The sequence below is a fragment of the Corythoichthys intestinalis genome, chromosome 2 (genome assembly GCF_030265065.1).
Source record: "Corythoichthys intestinalis isolate RoL2023-P3 chromosome 2, ASM3026506v1, whole genome shotgun sequence".
Classification (NCBI taxonomy): Eukaryota; Metazoa; Chordata; class Actinopteri; order Syngnathiformes; family Syngnathidae; genus Corythoichthys; species Corythoichthys intestinalis.
Genome location: NC_080396.1, coordinates 5050132 through 5074892, shown reverse-complemented (window position 1 = coordinate 5074892; position 24761 = coordinate 5050132). Strand labels below are relative to the sequence as shown.

The 24761-nt window shown below is 39.0% G+C and overlaps 1 protein-coding gene across 1 annotated transcript in view; it reads right to left on the bottom strand.

Annotated features, from left to right (window-relative positions):
- The window catches only part of nemp1 (nuclear envelope integral membrane protein 1), a 29083-nt gene extending 5703 nt beyond the window's left edge, over positions 1–23380 (bottom strand). Inside the window, exons 1-8 of the mRNA XM_057861530.1 lie at positions 23215–23380; positions 22798–22919; positions 18473–18686; positions 18331–18403; positions 16611–16704; positions 16424–16538; positions 16062–16287; positions 4776–4952 (exon numbers count right to left, since the gene is read on the bottom strand). Coding sequence (XP_057717513.1) covers positions 4776–4952; positions 16062–16287; positions 16424–16538; positions 16611–16704; positions 18331–18403; positions 18473–18686; positions 22798–22919; positions 23215–23317 — 1124 coding nt within the window. The 5' untranslated portion in view covers positions 23318–23380. The remainder of the gene's footprint in view (positions 1–4775; positions 4953–16061; positions 16288–16423; positions 16539–16610; positions 16705–18330; positions 18404–18472; positions 18687–22797; positions 22920–23214) is intronic.
- Between the last annotated feature and the right edge of the window lie 1381 nt (positions 23381–24761).

Genomic DNA, 24761 nt, shown 5'->3' with positions numbered 1-24761 from the left:
GGCACTAACCCTTTAATTGTCATTTATTTCATTTAAAATGTACCTACCTTGTGGATAACAATTGCCAGTATACCGAGCAAGTGACCCTCTTCATCCCTTTTTACTTGCTCTGCGCTTGTCTGGGGAACTTCCCTCTCGAACTTCCACCAGCTTATCATTACCTCCTCCCTCTATTTTTCTCCCTCCCTGCACCGGCTGCACGTCAGAGCGGCTGCCCCCTCTCACCATCGCCGGGGCTGGGCTGCTGTTACCCAACATGGCCGTTGCAGCCAGACTGCTGCTTGCGAAAATATTTGTCAATTTATGACATTTCAATGCTTTGCTCTCCAGTTTCTTTAATTTTTTTCTTCCTAACCTTCTCCGCGCCACCCTTCTCTTTTCTTTTTTTGCCACCACCACCCATATTGGGCATTAACGCTCGTCGCCATTTTGCTTCCACAAGGAACCAATGAAGGCAACTTTGTGCTTCTTTCGTTCTTCTATCGGACTGGCGATGAACAGCCAGGCGCATTGCTGCCACCTGTCGGATTGGATGCAAACTGTAGATAATCAGAGGCTAGGGGGGACAAAAACAGTGATCTATAATGAATGGCGGCCGCCGGCCGTCCAGGGCACCGGCCGTTCTGTGATCCTCCAGAACCCACAGATTACCAGTCCGCCCCTGGTTGGCTCAAAGAGGTTTTGACTCATCTGAAGCTAGAGAAGATAAGATTCTCACTATCTGGAAGGGGAAGTACCTTCCAAAAAACCTGGCAGCCCTTTAAAGACTACTTAGATGGACTCACGATTTCTCAAGAAAGCAACTAAAAGCCTTGCCCCCCCTCCACCTTCCTCTTTTATTTTGTTAAAATTATGTAGTTTAGTTAGTTAATACTTCATCTTACTTCTTGCTCATTATAATATCAATGTTATCTATGGTAACATTGAACTATTAAGGTTTTTTTGTTGTTGTTGTTGTTGTCGTGTGTATGTGGGTCTTGCTGTATTTTGTTTTGTTAGTGATGTATGCATGGTCTGTGTAAAATAGATGAAGAACCTGCTCAAAAAACAGCCAATCACAACTCTGGAATTGTGTCCGTCTAAACGTTCACTTTTTGTTCGTATACCAGATGACCATGCTAAGATTAATAGATCTGTTATTTTTGTTCTGGCTGAGATGTACTGCATTAAAAATTTCAAATAAAAAGATGTATATTAAAAAAATAAATAAATACTAGCCCGCACGATGCTACGTTGATAGCAGGTAGCGTCTGATGAGTCTCATAGAGATCACATGTATGTTGAACTAGATGCGAAATGACAGACTCTGCCGCGTCTGGGCAGCGTTAGTAAACAGCCGCCATCTTAAAGCAGTAGAGCGCTAAGTGCTAATAAAGAGCGCTAAGCGCTAATAAATAAAATTAACGTTACTGTCACTAGCTCACGTAACGTTAGCCCTGCGGAGGGCTAGGTTTCTATTAATTATGACCACTTTCGATGCGTGGCTAACGTGTCTTACATACAGGCTTTAACATAACATAACGTTGTGGAGTGATGAGGGTGTAACATAAAAATTCAATAATGCTAACTATAAATTTTATGGGGGGGGAGACACTCGACTCAACAACATAATCCGCTACACTGGTGATCTCGATCATTCTGCTCGGTCGTCCAATGCCTGGCATCCCGGACGTCCTCCCAATTGTTCTGCTCGGTCGTCCGCCGCCTGGCATCCTGGTTGTCGCACTTGGTCGTTCATCACGTGGCATCCCGGACGTCCTACTTGGACTTCCCACACATGGCATCCTAGATGTTCTCCTGATCATCCATTCCGTCGTCTTCCACCAGCGCCCCGGCCGTGCAACCCTACCATTCGTTCCGCGGGTTACGCCTCCTCTCCTCACTTCCTTTCATGGTCCAATATGAGTTCTTATCAAATGCGCTACTGCCCTCCAGTGGCCAGTTTTATTGCTTAAAAATGGATTTTCAGCATTGTGCTTTGGAGCAAAGTTGCATCACAACCAAGAGATGTCTCTTGTGAAAAAAAACGTAAAAGACGAATAAATATATTTTTGAGACACTGAAACAATTAAAAATGGAACGTATTTATACGTTTTTGGGAGCAAATGAGTTAAATGCCGTCCTCCTGTACAAAAGCATTCTTGATATCTGCTGTTGACATTGAGTTTACGTAGGGCTGCAGCTATCGAATATTTTAGTAATCGAGTAATCGACTGAAAATTCTATCCATTAATCGAGTAATCGGATAAAACAAATATTTTTAGGTGAAGAGCATTTATAAATATACATGAGAAAACAAGACATTTCATCTAATCTTGAACCATTTTCAGTCACTCAATGTCTTTATTTTCGATCTATATTGTTGAAAACAGCCAACAATTGCATCTCAGATCATGTAACTAGAACAAAAAAAGACTAATTCCCTACTTTCACTCAAAAAACCTTTAGATCTTATTTAAAAAAAAATATATATATACATATATATATATACCTAAAAATGCTGTTACGCTTGATAACACATATCACTTAAAAGTTAGGATTTTTTCCCACGTGTTTCAATTGAATTTCTATTTGTGTCAAGCCATTTTTAAGTTCAAGTTACAGTTTAGACTAAATTAAAACTTAAGTCCTGATAGGATTTTGAGTTTTTGCACTGTTCAAAATAAATGTATGATACAGGCTGTATTGGAGCACATTAGGGACCAGTGCTACTTGGTGTTTTATCCTAGCCTGGCTCTGCCAGACTATTCTCCCTGTATTTTTCAAACACTGAGAGAAATAGTCTGGGAACCATCCCATTAACGGCCTTTTCGAGCAGATACAAAATCAATCGTCAAATCAGATTCGTTTATTTGCGTGACGTACGTGTAACGTCACTCTTGCGCGTCGAAAGTCGTCTCTTCAGCAACACAGATGGTGAACGGCAGAGCCGAGAATATGTTCCAATCCACGGTAAAATCAGTTTTAAATGACCAAAAACACATCGACACGAGTCATTGACAACAGTCTGTCTCGCGCTAGCCATGTCGAATAAACTCCGCTCTCTTCGTATGTTTACTTCCGCGCGCAAGTCCCTCGTCCTGCCGTCGCCATTTTACTAACGTCACGTCTGCTCGTCGCTGATTGGTCCACTCCGCTGTCTGTTTGCTGCGGCTTGCTCCGCCCTGGAAATTGTTTCCGTGGGAATGGTGGCCAGACTCAATAGCTGGAACAGCGTTGAGTCTGGTGTACCAGGCTAGTTTTATCCAGCAACGACTACTGAGCAAAAATTAATAGTTAGCATTATTGAGTTTTTATGTTACACCCTCATCACTCCACAACGCTATGTTATGTTAAAGCAGACATGTCCAAAGTCCGGCCCGTTGTCAAATTTCATCCGGCCCCCAGCCTCTGTCATAAAATAAATAACGTCTGGCCCGCACACAGACTTAATAAATTGGTCTGCAGTACTGCTACCAGCATATGAAGTAGCTTACACACTAAATGCTGCTCCTCGTTTACGAACTAAAAGGCAGCATCACTCTAAGCAACATTACCCCGTGTTACCCTTCATTCCCCGTTTTTAAAATGGCGACAATCAACAAAAAAAAGTTGACTGTGACGGCCGACGCTTCAAGGATAGGTGGAAATTGGACTATTTCTTCACTAAAATATGCAACAACTGTGTCCGCCTCATTTGCAAAGAGACAGTCGCTGTTTTTAAAGAGTTTAATGTATGGCGATTTTACCAAACAAGACAGGCTGACATGTATGACAAGATTACAGGGAAGATTCGCAGCGAGAAATTGAAGCAACTTGAAGCTAGTTTAATTTCACAGTAGCAGTATTTGGCAAGAGCCCGAGAGTCGAAAGGTAACTCTACAAAAGGCTAGTTGCGAGATTGTTGAAATTATTAATTAAAAACAAATAATAAAGCAAATGTGACACACAGAAGGGCTTGCTAAAATTTGCTTGAATATATTGTTCTACGTAAAGGACGTCAGCCAAGGTCGGCCCCCCACATTTTTACCTCACCAAATCTGGCCCCCTTTGCAAAAAGTTTGGACACCCCTGTGTTAAAGCCCGTATGTAAGACACGTTAGCCACGCATCGAAAGTGGTCATAATTAATAGAAACCTAGCCCTCCGCAGGGCTAACGTTACTTGAGCTAATGACAGTAACGTTAATCTTATTTGTTAGCACTCTTTATTAGCGCTTAGCGCTCTTATTTAGCGCTTTACTGCTTTAAGATGGCGGCTGTTTACTAACGCTGCCCAGACGCAGCCGAGTCTGTCATTGCCGATCTAGTTCAACATACATGTGATCTCTATGAGACTCATCAGACACTACCTGCTACCAACGTACCATCGTGCGGGCTAGTATTTAGCAACGTCGGCGTCGTTTGTAGCGGCTGTCGGCTGCAGTAAGTTTTTTTTTTTTTTTTTTTTGCTTCTTCCTCTACGCACGTGACATCAGAGCGTTGTCCCGCATTAAAAGTAGTCCAAGCAAAACGTGACGCTTAGAGCTGTCAAAATAAACGATTACTCGAGGTGAATAAAATTACTCGGATCAGTTTTTAAACTCGAGTTACTCGAGTTGCTCGAGTATTCGTTTCAGCTCTACTTTGAATCTCGTTGTGCATTGTGTATAATAACAATAAATGCCTTCGATTCAATTCCAGTGAAGCTTCATATCCATCTTGATGTTCTCTTATTTGATAAAAAGAGCCAACATCCACCCCTTTACAAGTGTTACTGATCAACACCATGTTTCCAAAATGAAACGAGAAGGGGCACCTCTTGGGAGACTGAAGCCTGCTGACAGCTTTCCACGCGTTGCACTCGGGACTGTTGCAGAAGTTTCGCAGGCCTTCCAGCGCGCGCAGAGTCTCCTCCTCTCCTTGTTTGCGATACTCCACCATGGTCAACAGGCGACGCTTTGGCGGCTTGCATTCCACGTACTGGCGGATTTTGCTGGACGACAAGCATGCAAAAAAAAAAAAAAAAAAAAAAAAAAAAAAGGGATCGTGACGATGAATAAAATAATCTCGTAAGTAGGTGTTTCAGAGATCAATTTCCCTCTTTTGATAATTACCACAACACGTATGTACTCTCTAATAGGCCTGTACAATACGGTCTGTGACAAAAGTCGTGTCGCTTATGGCGGAAATCACTCAGGTGACTTGAAGTTCCGCTCTGAGACCCCCAATTTGGCCAAATTTCAAAATTGTCCGATATGCAAGTGTGATACATCATTGAAAAGCTTAAAATCTCAATTTTCTGGAGGAAGAAAAATTTTGAACAGGAGGGCATCTAAAAAAAAATTTTTTTTTTTTTTTTTTTTTTAAAAGCAGCAAAACCCTAACTGGAGGCGAGAGCACGCGAGAGCAGAATTAAAGACGCCATGATTTTAACGAGATATTATCGCGTACTTACCTTGTTTCGATCCCAAAACTCCATGTAGCATATATAACCAAGTGTGAAGACACAGCTGTGAATGGCCACAGCCAGATTTTTTTATTTTATGGGTGAAACATGGTGATATAACAAGGGTCGCGGTGTAGAAATCGCAGACAACAAGGAGTGGTTGAGATTTTCTTTTTCATATAGTTACCCTTTTCAAGTTTATTTTTCAATTTTTTTTTGTTTGGATCGATTATTTATCATCTAACATATCGGGTAAAATGCGACAGGAACAAAAAAATACAATTAAGCGATAGTTATGAGTAGAGCAGGGCGGTAAACCGAAAATTTACCGTTACCGAAATTCTTCACGATGACCGACGTGATTTTGACCATGTCGGTAAATTCGGTAATTTAATAAAAGAAGAAAATATAGTCTTTTCATCCTACTTTGACTCTGTGTTGTTCGGCTATGTTCATTCCCCTTTAAGAACGCAGACAGTGTGCTTACGTTTGGAGTCACATGGTTTTCAGGAAGCCAATCAAACAGAAGCCCGGCAGGCTAACGCTAGCTGCTATGCTAGCGGCTAACGCTACAAGTAAACGGGATGGAGTCGGGCTTAAGTTAGCTTCGCCAAACTTTCACCCGACATTAAGTAAACTCTTGACGGGTTCCAGATAGGGATGGAAAAACCGAGGCTTTCTGAAACAACCACTTTTAAGACAATTGCCCTAAATTGAATCACTGTTTGACACACTGCAAGAGCCCCATCTACTGGATAAACAGTGCACGTTTCTTTTTAAAAGTAAAGTTGACAAATTGCCTCAGCATTACATATCTTCAGTAGAATTAAGTGGATGTCGTCCATTTCAACCAGGAGATCGTGTCGTCATTAAGTGTGATTTACACAATTAAAGTTGACCTCTTTAAGCCTGTGTCTTGGCTTTTGTCTGTGAAGATGTGTTCAAAGCAGTATTTGTAATACACGACAGTGCTAGTCTTGTAAGTGGCTCGTCCTAGATGACGGGGAGTAACTATGTATTGTTTATTTTTTGTAAAAATTACAGTACAGTAAGCACAGTGCTTGGGAACAGCAATATTATTTATTGCATACTGTAAGGATTTCCAAAATCATAAGATGTAAATAATTGAGCCGAATAAAAGAAAGGTTTGTGAAACATTTTATTTTTTAATTAAGTATAATTTCTGGGGGGCGGGTGGATGTGTCGTATTTGTATCTATTCTAAATATCTAAACGTATGCCACTATCTAGTGTATAACAATGCGGAATGAATTTAATGAAATTCAAGTGATGATATTTTTCAAGTCATACAAGCTGTTATAAATGTTCACACAAGAATTCTTATTGTTTACAAGATTTTTTTTAATACTTAATGTTTAGACTGCATGTGCAATTGTTAAATTGAAAGCTGATAAATAAATTTAACGAGAAACGGTTAATTTGTATTCCATGCTTTGATTATAATTTTCAAATTATATAACAGTTTGCTTGGGCAAATTTATCGTCATTTATCGTTATCGAGGTAAATCTGCTCAATTTATCGTGATACGTACTTAAGGCCATATCGCCCAGCCCTAGTTATGAGTAGAGCTGGGAATCTTTGGGCACCTAACGATTCGATTACGATTACGATTCAGAGGCTCCGATTCGATTATAAAACGATTATTGATGAACCCCCCTTTTTTTTTTCCTTTTTTTTTTTTTTTTTTTTTTTTAATGTTTTGTACATTAGTTCCAAAATTGTTCAAAAATACTCTCAGGCTAAACGAAACTACTATTTCAGTATCAAATTAACATATAGCAGTAAACAAATATACAAAAAAAACACTAAATAAAAAACTCCAGTCCCCATTCTGTATCAGCAGCTTTAAACTACATTCAATAACTTAATGTTGTTAATCAACCGTTAAAGTTGTTAAAATTGCTCCCGTTATTCCATAATTTCCCTTTTGTCTACTTTCGACATGTGAAAGTTTTAAAACTAATTTAAAGATAGATCCAAGTCAATATTTTACCGATTTAGGAGTATTTTAGATAAAAAGTTAATTAGGTTTGCTTGGAAGGTTCGCTACAACAGCCTTGCAGAGAAGTGTACTGCTTTAAGATGGCGGCCGTCTACTAACGCCCGTATCTAGCTTTTTGTAGATGTGCTGTAACGCTACCGCATCTCGTCCTATATAAATGATATCTACCTTAACATTATGTGGATGTATTTTGTAGCAGCTTTTCAGCAGCAGTCAGGTATGTTGTTGTGTTTTTTTATCTCGTGGCATGAGTTGAGCTAGAGCCGTGAGTTGAGCATTGGCATTATCCGAGGTAAGATAACAAGGGTTGCAATGCAGAAATCGCAGACGTCAAGGAGTGGTTGAGATGTTCTTTTTCATATATTCACCCTTTTAAACGTTTTTTTCCCTTAGTTTGGACCGATTTATCATTTAACATATCGGGGAAAATGCAATACCAACAACAACAACAAAAATTAAGCCATAGTTATGAGGTAGATATCCGTGACTTATTTATGGACACCATTTTTTTCATTGTGACGTAATTTGTTCAAAAGTTTTAAATATGCAAGTGAATAATTTAAAAAATTTTTTTTTTTTTTTTTTTAACTAAATATTAGACATCAATTAATGATTCTAAGCTAAAAATGAAAGACATTTTGAATAATAGATATAACTACTTATGCCAAGGTTGAATCAAAAGCGGTTGCGCGACGTCTGTAAACGGGGGTTTCCAGGGTAAAACGGACATATAAAAATAGTTCGGAGGCTTAAAGTGCATGTGACACGAAAAAGCATGTTTATTTCATAATACACGCGGTATTTTATGCTCCTGAATGATATGGACCGCTTGGATGTGTGTGGAAGCGATCGCTATATTTAGTTTTTTTTTTTTTTTTTTAATCCCGCGTCATGAAAATGAGTGACTTCCGCCTTCGGTCTTGCATTGAGGAGGAGGGTGCTGTGACGTGTATGGTTGAAGGCGTCCTCTTCACTTTCCAGCTGTACTGTTGTGTATGAGGACTAAGGATTCAGCTGATTTTGCGGATGAACACATTTATTTTTCGCATCACGCCAGCCAAACGGCTGCGGAAAAATCTTCCTGTATGAGGGAGAGGCGTGTGCGCCTTTTTTGGAGTTTCAAAAGGTTCCCATTCACCATGGATATTGGCCAAAACAAGCCCGACTACTGTGGGACCATTGGACTTACGAGGAAGTGAGTAAACATCTTGTTTTGTATCATGTCAAATACGAATACAGCGATTACAAAGTAAACACTACAAACTTTCTTTAAATAAAGGAGTACTTACGTTTGATCATTGATAGGCATGTAAAAAAGCTCTCCGCATGCACATTAGCTGCACGTTAGCTGCACAACAACTGCAGCCGCCCTCCTCCGGGGAACGAGCTGTAAATTGCTCTTCGCCGGGCGGTTTGCCGGTCCGCGAAGACAATCGACAACCCAGTCGTCATATCAAATAATCCGGGCTAGTTATGTGTGATTTTCCGCTTCGAAGACTTTGAAACATCACTCGGTTCGGGTTAGCATGTCGGCTAGCTGTCACGCCTCTTGGTTTGTTTACATTCTCCGAAGCCGGGGAAGGGAAATGACATATGTCCGATTTAGGTGTCATAAAATATCGTTCGGGAGGTGCGACAGTAAAGGTGAAGTCGACAGTTTTGACCATTATGGAGTAATTTTGCCACTTCGTCCTGAATAAGTGCATTTTTATGATTTCATATTCCATTTAGCACAAGACTGTTATTTGTCATGACCATGCCATTTATTTAGCAATTGGGGAAAATACTTGGATAAAAAGAAAAACCTGTAAAAATTATTCAAGTAAAGAGACAGAAACAATGACATTTTGCAGCTCTCTTAGTCACGTTTTCCTCGTTGTGAATACTTCCCCCTCGACGGGCTGACTGGTCCTTCTCAAGCCATTTATTTAGCTATTGTGGAAAAATACTTGGATAAAAAGAATATCCTGTAAAAATATTGGAGTAGAGAGACTGAAACAATGACATTTTCCGGCTCTCTTCGTCGCGTTTTCCTCGTTCTGAATAATTCCCCCTCAATGGGCTGAATAGTAAAATCGATGAGCCCAGTCTCCCGCTGATGTCATCCACCTGTTGGGGAAGCTCAAGCCCTATAACGGTAGGCGTGGCTAACCGGCAGATTAAAAAGACTAATTTCTCGGCATCTGCGCTTTGCTAAATTGTTGTATATAGTCGAATCGTCTCAAAATATGATTCTAATTCACATAATAATGCTATTTAAGACTTTTTTTCTCCTGTCGTATGCTCTTTAATGCGCCATGAATCTGCGATGGCAGCATATAGACATATTGTTCGATCTAACACAACAGTTCTTTTGGCTTAAAATACAGAAATTTATTTTAAAGAGGGGTGCAAGGGCAGAAACTGCCTTTTCAGTCTTGTCTGTGTTTTCCGCCTTTTGTAATTGAAGTCATTATATAGTGCAAATAAGGTTGCGTAAATGTTGGTGGGGACAATTGAGCATCCTGAAAAGTTGGTAGTGTTATGTCCGTACTGTCCCTATGCAAACCTACCCCCTGCATTCAACTAGTTGACAGTTGACATATCACAAATGTTATGAAAATATTTTATAAAGGTTGAAAAGTTACCTAGTGGTGCCTTAAAGAGCATACGACATGAGAAAAAAAGCCTCAAATGGCATTATTATGTGAATTAGAATCATATTTTGAGACGATTCGACTATATACAACAATTTAGCAAAGCGCAGATGACGAGAAATTCGTCTTTTAATCTGCCGGTTAGCCACGCCTACCATTATAGGGCTCGAGCGTCCCCAACAGGTGGATGACGACAGCGGTAGACTGGGCTCATCGGTTTTACTATTCAACCCATTGAGGGGGAATTATTCAGAATGAGGAAAACGCGACGAAGAGTGGCGAAATGTCATTGTTTCTGTCTCTTTACTTCAATATTTTTACAGGATTTTCGTTTTATCCAAGTATTTTCCTCAATTGCTAAATAAATGGCATGGTCATGACAAATAACAGTCTTGTGCGGAATGGAATATGAAATAATAAAAATGCCTTTATTCAGGACGAAGTGGCAAAATTACTCCATAATGGTCAAAACTGTCGACTTCACCTTTACTGTCGCACCTACCGTATTTTTTGGACTACAAGTCGCTCCTGAGTATAAGTCGATCCAGCCATAAAATGCCCAACGAAGAGAAAAAAAATCATATACAAGTCCCACCGGAGTATATGTCGAATTTTTGGGGGAAATTTACTTGATAAAATCCAACACATAGAACAGACATGTCATCTTGAAAGGCAATTTAATATAAAAATACAATAGAGATCAACATGCTAAATAAATGTACAGTGTTCAGTGTATGAACAACGAAATGTTACGGCTCGGTCCTGGCTATACAGCGAACTCCCAAAAGACAATGCTGGACGTCCGTATAATTTGCTGAATCAATTTGGTCCTCGATAGAAAACAGGTTCGCATCAACGTAAATAAATGATAATTAGATGGGTCATTATCAATATAAAGTGCCTTTTGGTGCTCTCATCAGAAACACCCAGTTATCATGAAAATGTATACAAATAATTAAAATCTTATGTCTTATTATGGGAGAACAAAGATTTTCACACATATCTGGACAACAATATGTCTCTTAAAATCTGTTTCCTTTATTTTATGTGTACGTTTTCCATTTGATATACTCCATTTTGGCATGTCCCACACACTGCACTGCTAACTTCAGTGTGTGTAATAAATGGTTAAATGATAAAAAATGAAACGTTTTTACATATTAACTTATTGCCACAGCAAGTTATTTGATAGAATTGGTCATTTTGACCATGCATATCCTTACTTTCATGAAAATATTTAACATTTTCCCCCAAAAATACAATGTCCCTGAAAAAATTGTCCTCCCTGTCATTTAGGGAAAACTGCCTCTTTAGAAAACCTGCTGATTTTTTCAGTGATGTCACAAGACCAATTTTGTCTTCCTTTATCGGTGACTAAAACAGAGGCTAGTTGCTGAGTATGTATTTACACTTATGTTTCGCAATTTTTGTCATATTAGGTGTGTAGTCAGATGTTGTCAAGCTTAACCTGTCCACTCTGTCATTATAAAATATCAATTATTATAAAAACATTTGATATATTTGAAAGCTGTATGTAAATACGTCCACAGTCTGCTTGCTAATTTAACCATTTTGCGCACTGAAGGTCCACCATGTGGTTAATAAATACCAATACAGTGGTACCTCTACATACGATCGCTTCGACACACGAACTTTTCGACATCCGACGTAAAATTTGACTCGCCATTTGTTTCTACATCCGACGACATGCTCGAAATACGACGACAATGGCAGCACCGCAGACGAATGCACGGCGGATTTTCTTGTGTGACAAATCAACACAGGTTTCAGAAAAGGTTGGTACAGGTGGTGAAACAAGGAAAAAGTTGATGCTTACCTTCGAAATGAAGATGCAAATGACAGAAAAATATGAGCGTGGGGTGGGCATCCGTGAAATGGCTCAACAATACATCTCCACGGTCCTCCTCCGACCATCGTTCGCCAGTCTTTATAAATTAAGCTGACAATTCTTATTGTCTCCAAAGAAATCGCCAGCTTCGCCACGTTTTCATCATTTCTTTTACAACTTATTCAACACAAAACGCCTGCTGTCTGCCTCAAATGATGGTGTTCTCAAGAGAACATTCAAAGTGAAAGTGAAACTCAAGCTCACCGGTCTGTTTCTGGCACGTGAGCCCCGCGGTGCGTTCAGGTACACAAAAAAACGTCCGCCTTATTAGAACCCGATTCGTTACACTATTACAGGAATTATTATTATTCTTTTTATTACATTATTCCAATTTTGATTTATAATTTATTTGTTTTGCTACGTGTAATTGCCATTTGTAATAGCACCAGCAGTATTTTTTAAGGATTTAGTGCAGGTTTTTGGGCTGTGGAACGAATTAATGGAATTATAATGTATTCCTATGGGAAAATCCTGCTCGACATACGACCATTTCGACTTACAAACAAGCTCCTGGAACGGATTAACTTCGTATGTAGAGGTACCACTGTATTAGACAAAAATCTCCACCCTGTCATTGTCCTCCCTGTCAGCAAAGCTTCCATGACAGGGTGGACAGGGTTCTTAAAAGTTTAAGCCACATACTGATAATGTCAACGTGCTAATATGATAAGAGTTATTACGTACATTTTATAATGGGTCATGCTAGACATGGTAAAAATGGATCAGAGCAGCACTACAGAAAGCCTAGTTTGATTGGGCAAGGCAGATTTACTCCCCATTAAATTGGTTAAGTTACACTTTTTGTGTTGAAATTTTCAAGGTACAAGATCAAAAGGAGCTAAGACAGTAAGGAGATAATCAGGAAAGTCGTGGTGGTAACACTGAAAGAAGAAGAGAATATCTGGAAAAAGAAAGGGCTTCCAAAGGACCCTCCGAAAGACATGATCCCTTGTCAGTCTGGGCCCACCTCGATCCAGTTCTGAAGGTAGTGAGAGAACGACACCTACACGTCACAATAATTTTATCAGTTATGGGCCTGCTATGCGGTATCGACAAAGGACATATAACTTCCCTCTCAGCAAAGCCCTACTAGTATGGATTCAACGAAATGACATGGAATTACTTTGCGGCAAGTCATGGCAAAGGGGCACCAGATGCTGTGGGTGGGGTCCTCAAGAGCTCAGCAGATACAGATATCCCCGATGCTCAGACCTAGTATGACAAGCTGAAAAGCCTTGACACATCTGTCGAGTTGCTCTTCATCTCAGAAAAGGATATTGTATCCAAAAGTGAAGTACCTGCAATAGCTGCCATAAAGGACACCATGAGAATCCACCAAGCATTTAAGAGGTCACTCCTGCTGATTTATCTAACGAGTCCCAATCATGTGGAAAGACATCAGAAAATACTTGGAGACCAAATATGATTGCGGTAAAACACATTGGAAACTGGTGTGTCGTTAATAATGACAATGAAGCATATTCAGATGTCATCAGAGAGGTCTAAGGGCACAGTGTGAAAGTTCAGTGCATGCACCGCCATGGCATAAACAAGTTCTATTGGCCAAGTACCTGGGATGACATTTGTTGGTACCATGACTGGCAGGTACTTTGCCGAATACCAGAACCACAGCGTGTGAACAAGCGCTCTGTACAGATTGAACCATCTTGAGCCATGCCTCTGCAGAAATAAAATTTGTTTATAGATGTGCCTCATTGGTGTTCAGTTATGTTCATTTGTTTCTCTTCAGGTCAATCATTATTCAGCAATTTACCATCTCATTGTACAGTTCAATGTTTGGCTGATTCAGCAGAATCATCCATGGAGTTAAGTTGTAGAATGCCACAATTATGGCTCATTTTGGTGTTTTGGTAGGTTCTGGTAGTTCCATCTGAAGGGGATAGGACCTCTGGTATATATATTTACATTTAAATTATTTGATTCATTCAACGATCTTTCACAATTTGTCCACTCTGTCATGCTAGGTCAACCCTGTCAGTTTACTGTCCACTCTGTTATTTTTTATATTCTAGGAAAATAATGCATTTTTTTTCACAAGTTAGCAAACTTTTTGTGCGATTTCTGCATGAACAAGTAAGGGCCTTATAGTATCAGCTGAAAATTTGACCACATATCTTTGTTGACAGATTTTATTAAGAAAAGAATGTAGAATTTTTGCTGATTTTCAGGAAAATCAAATAATTTCCCCTAATTTAATTATTATCCAAATACTTTTCCAATTAAACAAAACGTAGGCTGTAGATAAGGACAAAAACCTTCCTGAAAATATACATTTTATAATCACTATGCAATTTAATATATAGAATATATTTATTCTGCTTTGAATTTGTCCATGACAGAGTTGACATAATTTGCTGTTTACGTGTACTTTGTCTGCTTGTAGTTATTATTAAAAAAGTGCGGGAGCTTGACCGACGTGCATTCCTAACAGTACAACAGGTAATTGATACTATAAATGTGAAGTTGAATGGAAAATCTCAGCTTTTTTTTGGGCAAGTTGGAAGTTCTCAAAGGCACCGTATATTGATAATGACCCAGGTACTATTAGTAATAAGTAACAGGTTAGCATGCGTTCGCTATCATTAGCACATCGTTCAAACAACCACACAACTGGCTCTAAGTGTCCGATCGGGGGTGGAAAACACACAATAACAACAGAAAAGATGATACACGCAGGCGTTGCCTCTGTAGAGATGATTTAAAAGCATAAACAATGAAAGTAGGTTCGCAGCCGTCTATTCTCTCTCGCTAACTCGCCCACTCTTTCACTCAGAGCTACGTAGCTGTCCGTCTTCTTCTGGCGTGTGAGCACTCTTCTTCACGTAAACAAGTGCGAGTGCGCCCTCACGTGGGCGTGAAAGTGCCACAAACTAAATGCATCCATTTCAAGATAAAAAAGTCAATAATACAATTGAACATACACTGCCAAAGGCAGAACGCGAACGTTGCCATAGCTATAAAGAGTTATTCAGGTAACTATAGCATAAGAACATGCTAACAACTTTACAAAACCATCAATGTCACTGCAAAACACCAAAATAACATGTGAAATTATATCATAATGTGTTAATAATTCCACAAATAAGTCGCTCCTGAGTATAAGTCGCACCCCCAGCCAAAATATGAAAAAAAAACGCGACTTATCGTCCGAAAAATACGGTATATATTTTATGACACCTAAATCGGACATATGTCATTTCCCTTCCCCGGCTTTGGAGAATGTAAACAAACCAGAAGGCGTGACAGCTAGCCGACATGCTAACCCGAACCGAGTGATGTTTCAAAGTCTGCGAAGCGGAAAATCACACATAACTAGCCTGGATTAATTGACATGACGACTGGGTTGTCGATTGTCTTCGCGGATCGGCAAACCGCCCGGCGGAGAGCAATTTACAGTTCGTTCCCCGGAGGAGGGTGGCTGCAGTTGTTGTGCAGCTAACGTGCTGCTAATGAGCATGAGGAGAGCTTTTTACATGCCTATCAATGATCAAACGTAAGTAGTCCTTTATTTAAAGGAAGTTTGTAGTGTTTACTTTGTAATCGCTGTATTCGTATTTGACATAATACAAAACAAGATGTTTACTCACTTCCTCGTAAGTCCAATGGCCCCACAGTAAATATCCACGGTGAATGGGACCCTTTTGAAACTCCAAAAAGGCGCATACGCCTCTCCCTCATACAGAATGATTTTTCTGCAGCCGTTTGGCTGGCGTGATGCGAAAAATAAACGTATTAATCCGCAAAATCAGCTGAATCCTTTGTCCTCATACACAACAGTACACTGTATAGTGAAGAGGAGGTCTTCTACCGTACACATCACAGCGCCCTCCTCCTCAATGCAAGACCGAAGCCGGAAGTCACTCTTTTTCATGGCGCGGGATTCAAAAAACTAAATAAATATAGCGATCGTTTCCACACACATCCAAGCGGTCCATATCATTCAGGGGCATAAAATACCGCGTGTATTATGAAATAAACATGCTTTTTCGTGTCACATGCACTTTAAAAAGGTATAGTTGTCAAAATAGTTGTCGCTTAATGTTGGCAGCCCTCGTGTCAACACTCACCTTATTATAACAACCGCCAACATGACGGGGTAACCTAGATTCTTGGCAAGCACAGCTGCCACAATGATGGCCAAGGAAACTTGCTGAATTTGATTCCCAAGATAAATGAGGAGCAGGCTGAAAAACTGCAGTGTCCAAGACAGGATGTTGATGCTCTTCTCATTCACTACAGGGCCGTAGCGGTAGCACACGGTGAAACTGATAAAGCCAACCACTGCCATATAACCTGGAGGGGAAAAAATATGACTCAATCGCAATTTTCAAACAGGTACATTTTAAATCATCTGCAATCAATTATTGAATTAATGAACAACTATTTTCATAGTAGATTAACTGTTTAAAACAGAATATTCTAGCTGTACCTAGAGCCATGGACCAATGTTCTCGAAGGATCACGTTGAGGTTCCTGAAGACGAGCTGGATGGCATACACAGAGAAGGACCAGCCGCCGATGATAAATATAAAAAAAGGGCTTTTCTGTGGAAACAAATTATTTTTAGAGCCGCGCACACTTACTGCTCTTTAAAGCACAAGGTCGCGCAGCGCTACCTTTGGCAAAAGACGAGCCAGTATGAAAAAGAGAATGATGAGGGAGGCGAGGATTCCTGTGCCCATGCCAGCTGAATAGAAGAAAACTTGACTCCTATTATTAAAAAAAAAATGTAACAAAATAGTAATAAACCCCACGACAATTTTTTTTTTTTTTTTTTTTTTTAAAGGGTATGTAACGGCAAAGGGGGTGTGGGACATCAATAGAACCGTTATGTGCCAAGATAACAAATATTGATAAAGTTAACAAAAAAATCAATCACATTAATGAGCAATTATCGAAAATAGATCGAAAATGACCAACATTTCCGAAAGTGTTCTGGAAACAGCCGAATGGGGCGGGGACGTCACAACAAGTGATTGACAGTTGAGGCGGAGCCAGGTGCCATTGTTTTTTATCGACGAGAGAGTAGCGTTCGGGTTTGTTTGACCAAAACATCACCAAAATGGTTCAAAACTGCTGTGCTATGTGGTGTACAAATAGCTATTTATCGGAATATAGTATCCATGAGTTCCCGAACGCGAAAAAAAAAACTAGACTACGCAGACAATGGGTAAAGTTCGTCCGTCCAAAGAGGGCTAATTTTCTAGACCCAGCCTCCGGCACGGTTTTCTGTTATTTTCCACCTGAAAGCTTCTCGAACTATGGACAAGTGAAATCGGGTTTTGCTGCAAGATTGCTGCTCAAAGCAGATACGGTGCCCACCATACACCAGCCACCTAAATGTCCCGAGATATCAAGAAAGAGGACGATGACTGGCAAAGGAGGCTAAGGCTAAGCAAAGGAGGGGAGCAGCCAAGCTTGAAATGGCCAGAGTGAGTACTCTTTTATAATAAAAAAAATATCACGCATTGGATACAGGACTGGACACATGTATAAATTATCGCTCGTAAAATATATAGAACAAATCCTCTGATCCCACTCATATTTGTGTCTGTTGGCAGAGCGAAAAACTATGATAGCGCAATAAATGATAATTATTTTATACATTATTTTGCAGTCACGATGTATCAGCTTCACAAAAAGAAATGCAAAAAATATCATTCGTTGTTTCCCACACGATCTGCTGCCGATGTTTCATCAGTGTCATTGCTCCCCTCAATGACCGTTTCATGACGCTGCATTGGCGTTCGTTTGGGCTCAAATTGGTAACCTAAAACACCGATTAAAGCTTCGTAACTCTCCTCGTCACCATTAGATGAACATTCGTTACGTCCTTCTACGTCGGATTCGTCGCTGTAACTAACGAAATTGTCTGCCATCATCGCCGCCATTCAGTATTAAAGCACTGAGCCTTTTTTCTTGTTGAAGAAACACACTGTCAATTCTGAATTCTCTTTTATTGACAACGAGGGGTGTTTCTTCATGAGGGAACCTGGAATATGTGCAGGACGAACACAATGCAACAGCATAAACAGCTCAAAACACCGCTAATTCTCCCCTCACTAGAAGGAATTATATTGATGCAGACAGGCGCTGCCCCCCTAGTGGCTGGTGGCACTCTCTTCACTTGAAATGACGTCACACACACAATCTGCCAGATCTCGGGCGCCGGTCATTTTAGCTTGACAATCGAGCCAAATTTCTCTCATTTTCTTGTGTGTAATTACACGAAGTGGCATGATATGAATACAAAAGGCATGCGTTTATGGATAAATGATGGAATATTAACATTTTCCCAGGGCATGACATACCCTTTAAGAAATCAAGTGAATTTACCTGCTAAGGGAGTCGGCAAAGAAAAACAGCAAGACTCCGAGGAGGAAAACCAAAAACAGATAGATGTCAAACTCTGGAAGGAAACCATGGAAATGTTAGCCCAATACAAGCGGACTTTGGACATTAAATTGTTGCGACTCACTGCGAATCGACTTGACCGTGTAGTCGTCATCGCTGGGCTCGATCTTGAAACACGTCCTGTTGCTAAACAGATGGATGTTGATGGTGGTCTCGTTGTGGCCTTCACGCAACAAATTCTGCAACCAATTCCACAGTGAAAAGCGCTCCAGTTGCTGCAGCTCCTCCTCATCTTGAACCATCTCCACTTTGAACACATTTGAACTCCAAATTCGGACCTGTTGGGATTCAGACGGAGGCAAACGACCAGTATTAACTAGGGGTTGGAACCTTTGTGTACCTCATGATACAATATGATGACGATGTCTCACAATATGGCATACAACAATTATCAGGAAAAAAAATCATTATTCCAGTATGGCTGAAACAACCAATTGATTAATAAATTAGTTGCCACCGAATTTGATAATCTATTTTTGCCAGCAGCTACGAGCAGTCCCGTTTGGGTCCTTGTCTTTAATGTGAGGCTGCGCACGTGCCAGTGATTAGAGCTAGAGAGAGAGAGAGAGAGTTCACTGCTGCACTCCGATTGGGTTGCTAAATCATTAATATTCAAAGTGTTGAGAGTGAATTATCTTTTTTATTGTTAGTTTTATTGTTATTGTTGTTTTTTATTGTTTTATTGTTTTTCGTGCCTTACATTTTTTTTTCTCCGTTCGGATTTTGCCAGTGTTTGGGCAACGAGATAATGTGCGTTACTATGCGTTACTACGTTGGTTGAATGACGCGAGAAAAGTCAGAGACACAGAGAGAGGAGTTTGTTGTGACGCTGTAGCAAACGCAATGCTAATATTTCCTGACTGTAGCCGACAGCCTACAATCTACGCCTAGATTATAGATATCACATGCATATAGGCCTACATGCGAAATGACAGACTCGACGGCATTAGTAAACAGCCGCCATTTTAGAGCAGTAGACTTCTGAGAAAGGCTCTGTTGCAGTGAACCTTCCTAGCAAACCTAAGTATCTTTTTATCTAGAATACTCCTAAATTGGCAAAATCTTGCCTTGAATCTATCTTTAAATGATGAAACAGTTTTAAAACTGTTATATGTCGAAAGTAGACAGAAGGGAAATAATGCAAAAACGGGAGCAATTTTCATAACTTTAACAGTTGATTCACAACATTAAATGGGTTCCAAACATAGCAAAAGTTACTTTTTTTTTTTTTTTTTTTTGAGGAAGAAAAAAAAAAACATGAAAGGTAACACCAGTTACCTTGCCAAGTAACTGATTACTCTTATATTCAGGTAATTCAGTTACTTTTTGGGAGAATTAATTTGTAACTACCGTATTTTTCGGACTATAAATCGCAGTTTTTTTTTTTTTTTTTTTTTTCATAGTTTGGCTGGGGGTGCGACTTATACTCTGGAGCGACTTATGTGTGAAATTATTAACATATTATTATATCACTTCACATGTTATTTTGGTGTTTTGGAGTGACACCGATGGTTTGGTAAACTTTTTAGCATGCTCTTTATGCTATAGTTATCTGAATAACTCTTAATAGCTATGTTACGTCAACATACCGCCACGTTCGCATTTCGTTGTCACATTATAATACTGTACACTTATTCAGCATGTTGTTCTCAATTGTATTTTTATTTTAAATTGCCTTTCAAGATGACGTATCGGTTCGATGTGCTGGATTTTATCAAGTAAATTTCCCCCAAAATGCGACTTATACTCCGGTGCGACATATATACGTTTTTTTCCACTTCATTGGGCATTTTATGGTTGGTGTTACTTATACTTAGGTGCAACTTATAGTCCAAAAAATACGGTAATTACTAGGGCTGTCAAAATTATCGCGTTAACGGGCGTTAATTAATTTTTTAAATTAATCACGTTAAAATATTTGACGCAATTAACGCACATGTCCCGCTCAGACAGATTTACAGGTAAATGACAGTACAGTGAAACGCTCACTTGTGTTTTATGGAGTTTTGCTGCCCTCTGCTGGCGCTTGGGTGCGACTGATTTTATAGGCTTCAGCACCCATTACATTGTGTAAGTAATTTTTGACATCAACAATGGCGGGCTACTAGTTTATTTTTTGATTGAAAATTTTACAAATTTTATTAAAACGAAAACATTAAGAGGGGTTTTAATATAAAATTTCTAAAACTTGTACTAACATTTTTCTTTTAAGAACTACAAGTCCCTCTATCCATGGATCGCTTTAACAGAATGTTAATAATGTTAATGCCATCTTGTTGATTTATTGTTATAATAAACAAATACAGTCCTTATGCACCATATGTTGAATGTATATATTCATCTTGTGTCTTATCTTTCCATTCCAACAATAATTTACAGAAAAATATGGCATATTTTATAGATGGTTTGAATTGCGATTAATTAATTTTTAAGCTGTAATTAACTCGATTAAAAATTTTGTTTGACAGCCCTAGTAATTACTTTTTTAAAGTAAGATTAATAACACTGGTCATAAAGATGAAGTCTGCAGAATGAAAAGTGACGAAAGCGGAGAGTTTAATCTGCCAATTTGTTGCTGAACAAAATTTGCCTGCAACTATTGCTGATCATTTCTCAGAATTAGCAAAAGAAATGTTCCCTGACTTAAAGATTGCATCGGTGAGTTCATTTTATCAATTGACCTTTTTAATCTAGAATTGGACACACTAACGAACTACCTTCAAGTCAAACTGAATTGCGAGCTGAAGTGCCATGAAGTGCAGCCATCAAGACATGATACAAAATTCCCAAAAGTGCTACATCCAAATATAACAAAAGTCACTGTTAAATTTTAGTAATCATGATGTAGCTGAAGATATTGATTGTTCTTTGATTGCTCCAGGTTATATGTTATAATATTACCAATAAATTCATATTATTTTAAAAATTGAGTTTTATTTTTGTTTCATATTGCACGCTATATACAATTTTGTAAGATTAGTCACCAATTTGTAAGGACATACGCCACTATTTGTATGACTGCCAACAGCCTCGGGTTTATAGGTATGCAAACTGTAAATTGTCATACAAGAGAGTGTGCTTTGAAATTTGGATTGTATTTATGAACAACTGTTTGATAAAGTAAACTGCTTCATTAAAGTCTGCTCTTCCTTGTTGTTTAGTTGAAAGAAAAATGAGTCACTGACACAATCTATGTCAGCGCTTTGCCCACAAGAAGAAAAAATGTAAATCAGTCGCACTTTTTTTTTTTTTTATTGGAATGAACAAAACTTTTGGAAGCTGAAATAAAATATTTTTTGAAGGAAATAGTCATCCATTTTGTCATCATGGTTACTTACAACATGCCTAAAACAGCTTCCAAGTTAAATTGTGAAGGTAAATGAAAAAAGTGACATTTATCGGATTATTCAGTCACTGTTATTTTTAAAGTGTAATTTTAGCAAGCCAAAATAAATACTATTGCAAGCATAAACACTTGTTTATTTGTTTATAGCGCTGCAACGATAAATCCATTAACTCGAGTAATTCGATGAGGAAAAAAGCTTTGAATCGAATTTTGCCGTTTCAAGGATTCGTTTAATTAGAGTGGCGTTGTAATGGTTTGTTTTGAATGTGTTTTCATTTTGTTCTATTCTTTGGGGGTGATACACTGCCCTCTTGTGGCAATAGTGAATATAAGAACTCATTTAACATTGCTGGATTCAGCTGCTCCCTGTTCAGGGCAACACAAGTAAGTTTTGTTAGCGTTAATATGATGTTTATGCATTCGTTATTTAGTTTAAAGGTATATTTTGCAGGTCTTTGTGGGTATATGTGTTTGAACAATTTGTTAATAGCTTTGAAATATAACGTTAGCATTTTATAGCATTTAAGCTAGCAGACGTTTTCTGTGCAAGTTAGCCTATTGTTTTTATTTTAGTACTTTATTTTACACCGTTTGAGGCTAAGCTCAGGTATTTCAATTTATTCTTAAACACATTTATTGCTCTTGTGAAATGAAAATGCAATTTTGCATAGCTTGAAAAACACTCGGGAACTTCATTTTGCCTTTAAAGCCCTTTTGAAAGTGCAATCTTAGCAACATGCTTAAAACAACTTTAAATTATGAAGGTAATTGAAAAAAGCGATATTTATCCGATTAATCGTTTAATTAATCTTCTTATTAATCGATTATAAACAATCGTGAGTTGCAGCCTTACATTCTGGGAAGGATATTGTACAAAACAACTAATAAACAGAAAAACAAGCTATTTTCATCTAGAACTTCATAAATTGAAAACCCTGAACAGGTCTTTTTTTTTGTTTCATTCTGAAATTTCTTTCAAAATTTGAATTTTTTTCAGGAATTTGGTCGACATTATTACTGAATTTATGACTCAAACAACCAACCTGAATTCGTGTCCAGGTCTGCCTCCAATTTGGAACTATGGAGTTTGTGTAGCAGAACTGATTGGAACCCGATAGTTTGTGCTCTTCGCCATCTCCGAGAAAGATTGTTGAAGGTTTGCCACCTGGATAAAATAAAAAATATTAGCTATACGAGGACAACAAACGCACATTTTGAGCACACGTGTACTAGGTGAGAAAACAATTTTCATTCAACAATAGAACAACTGAGGAACGAACAAGTCAATTTTTCATGTAGTGTATAAACTATATTTTTATTAAAACGTTGGCGAGATTTAGGAAGTTGGCACAAAGAGACAGCTTTGATGGACGTAACTTTCAAGCTAATACAGCGTCGGCTAAAGAACGATAGCCTCTTGCCGCGTTTAAGTTTAAATTCGTCGTTGCTTGGCATATTACCTGAATATTGTGACGATGTTAGTGCTAAACACAAGAGCAGCACCGTTAAAACGACTGAATGGGATCCTGTCAAGTGTTTTCGTTGTTTCATGCATCCCGCCATGATGAGCGCACTAGTTTGCCTTCTTAAGACCCGCCCTCTCCCTCTACGTTTTGTTGCGTCATCAAACAACGAGCCAATCACGGAGTCGAATTGACAGCGTCATTGTTTTTTTTTGTTAGTTTCTTAGATACAACCTTTATTGACATTTGTAGACAAAGGAATCACGAGGCTACGGAGCCCCCCGGGTGCCAGGATAGAAAAAATAAAAAATCATAGCTAATCTGTACCCACAGTTTACTAATCTGTGGGTACAGTTTAGTAATCTGTACCCACAGATTATTAAACTGTAGCCACAGATTAGTAAACTGTACCCACAGTTTAGCAATCTGTACCCACAGTTTACTCATCTGTACCCTCAGTTTACTAAACTGTACCCACAGTTTACTAATCTGTACCCACAGATTAGTAAACTGTACCCACAGTTTAGCAATCTGTACCCACAGATTACTAATCTGTACCCTCAGTTTACTAAACTGTACCCTCAGTTTACTAATCTGTACCCACAGATTAGTAAACTGTACCCACAGTTTAGCAATCTGTACCCACAGATTACTAATCTGTACCCACAGTTTACTAAACTGTACCCACAGTTTACTAATCTGTACCCACAGATTACTAAACTGTACCCACAGATTAGTAAACTGTGGGTACAGATTAGCTATGATTTTTTATTTTTTCTATCCTGGCACCCGGGGGGCTCCGTACGAGGCGGCTGTTGCTAAACAAAAAAGCCAAGCTTCTGAATGTAGTAAATTACTAAATATGGTTTCAAATACGAAATTAAAAAAAAAAACTAGAACTAGTTTTCATATTTTGCTTTTACCCCTAATGAAAAAAAAATCAAATTAAACAAGTTTAGATTTTCAACATATGCAACCATAAAATGTTTAACAGTCGGGGGAGAGTTCACGTTTTAGAAGGCACGTGCAGAAGGAGGGGGGCAGAGGGTGCTTGAGCACCTGCCCCTTTGCCCCTACATGCCCAAAGTGCTCCTTTTCATTGGGCTTTTTTTGTGCATATGTGTGTGCTGGGCGAATGTGCAGGCACGCCACCGAGTTTACTTGAACCAAAAAAAAAAAAAAAAATTTAAAAGCCGTCTGTGTGCCACTAAGTCAGCGCATAACCCCCCCCCCCCCCCCCCCCGCACACTGTTCAGGGCCAGCCCAGCCTATACGCAGACTATGCAGCTGCTTAGGGCCCCTGACCACTAGGGGCCCCCCAATCTGGCAATTGTTTAATTTATATTCTAATTTGTGTACTATAGTTTGCTTTATTTGACTTTGGTGAGTTTTGATACTTGATTATAAGCTTAAAAAAATAAAAGTTCTTCCTTAACTTCTTTCTTTCCTCTTTTAGGTTTTAGGTTTGGCGTTATCTACTGTAAGTACTGACAATCATTTGGGGTGAGAAGTTTGAAGTATGCAGTGCAAGAAAATCTGACTAA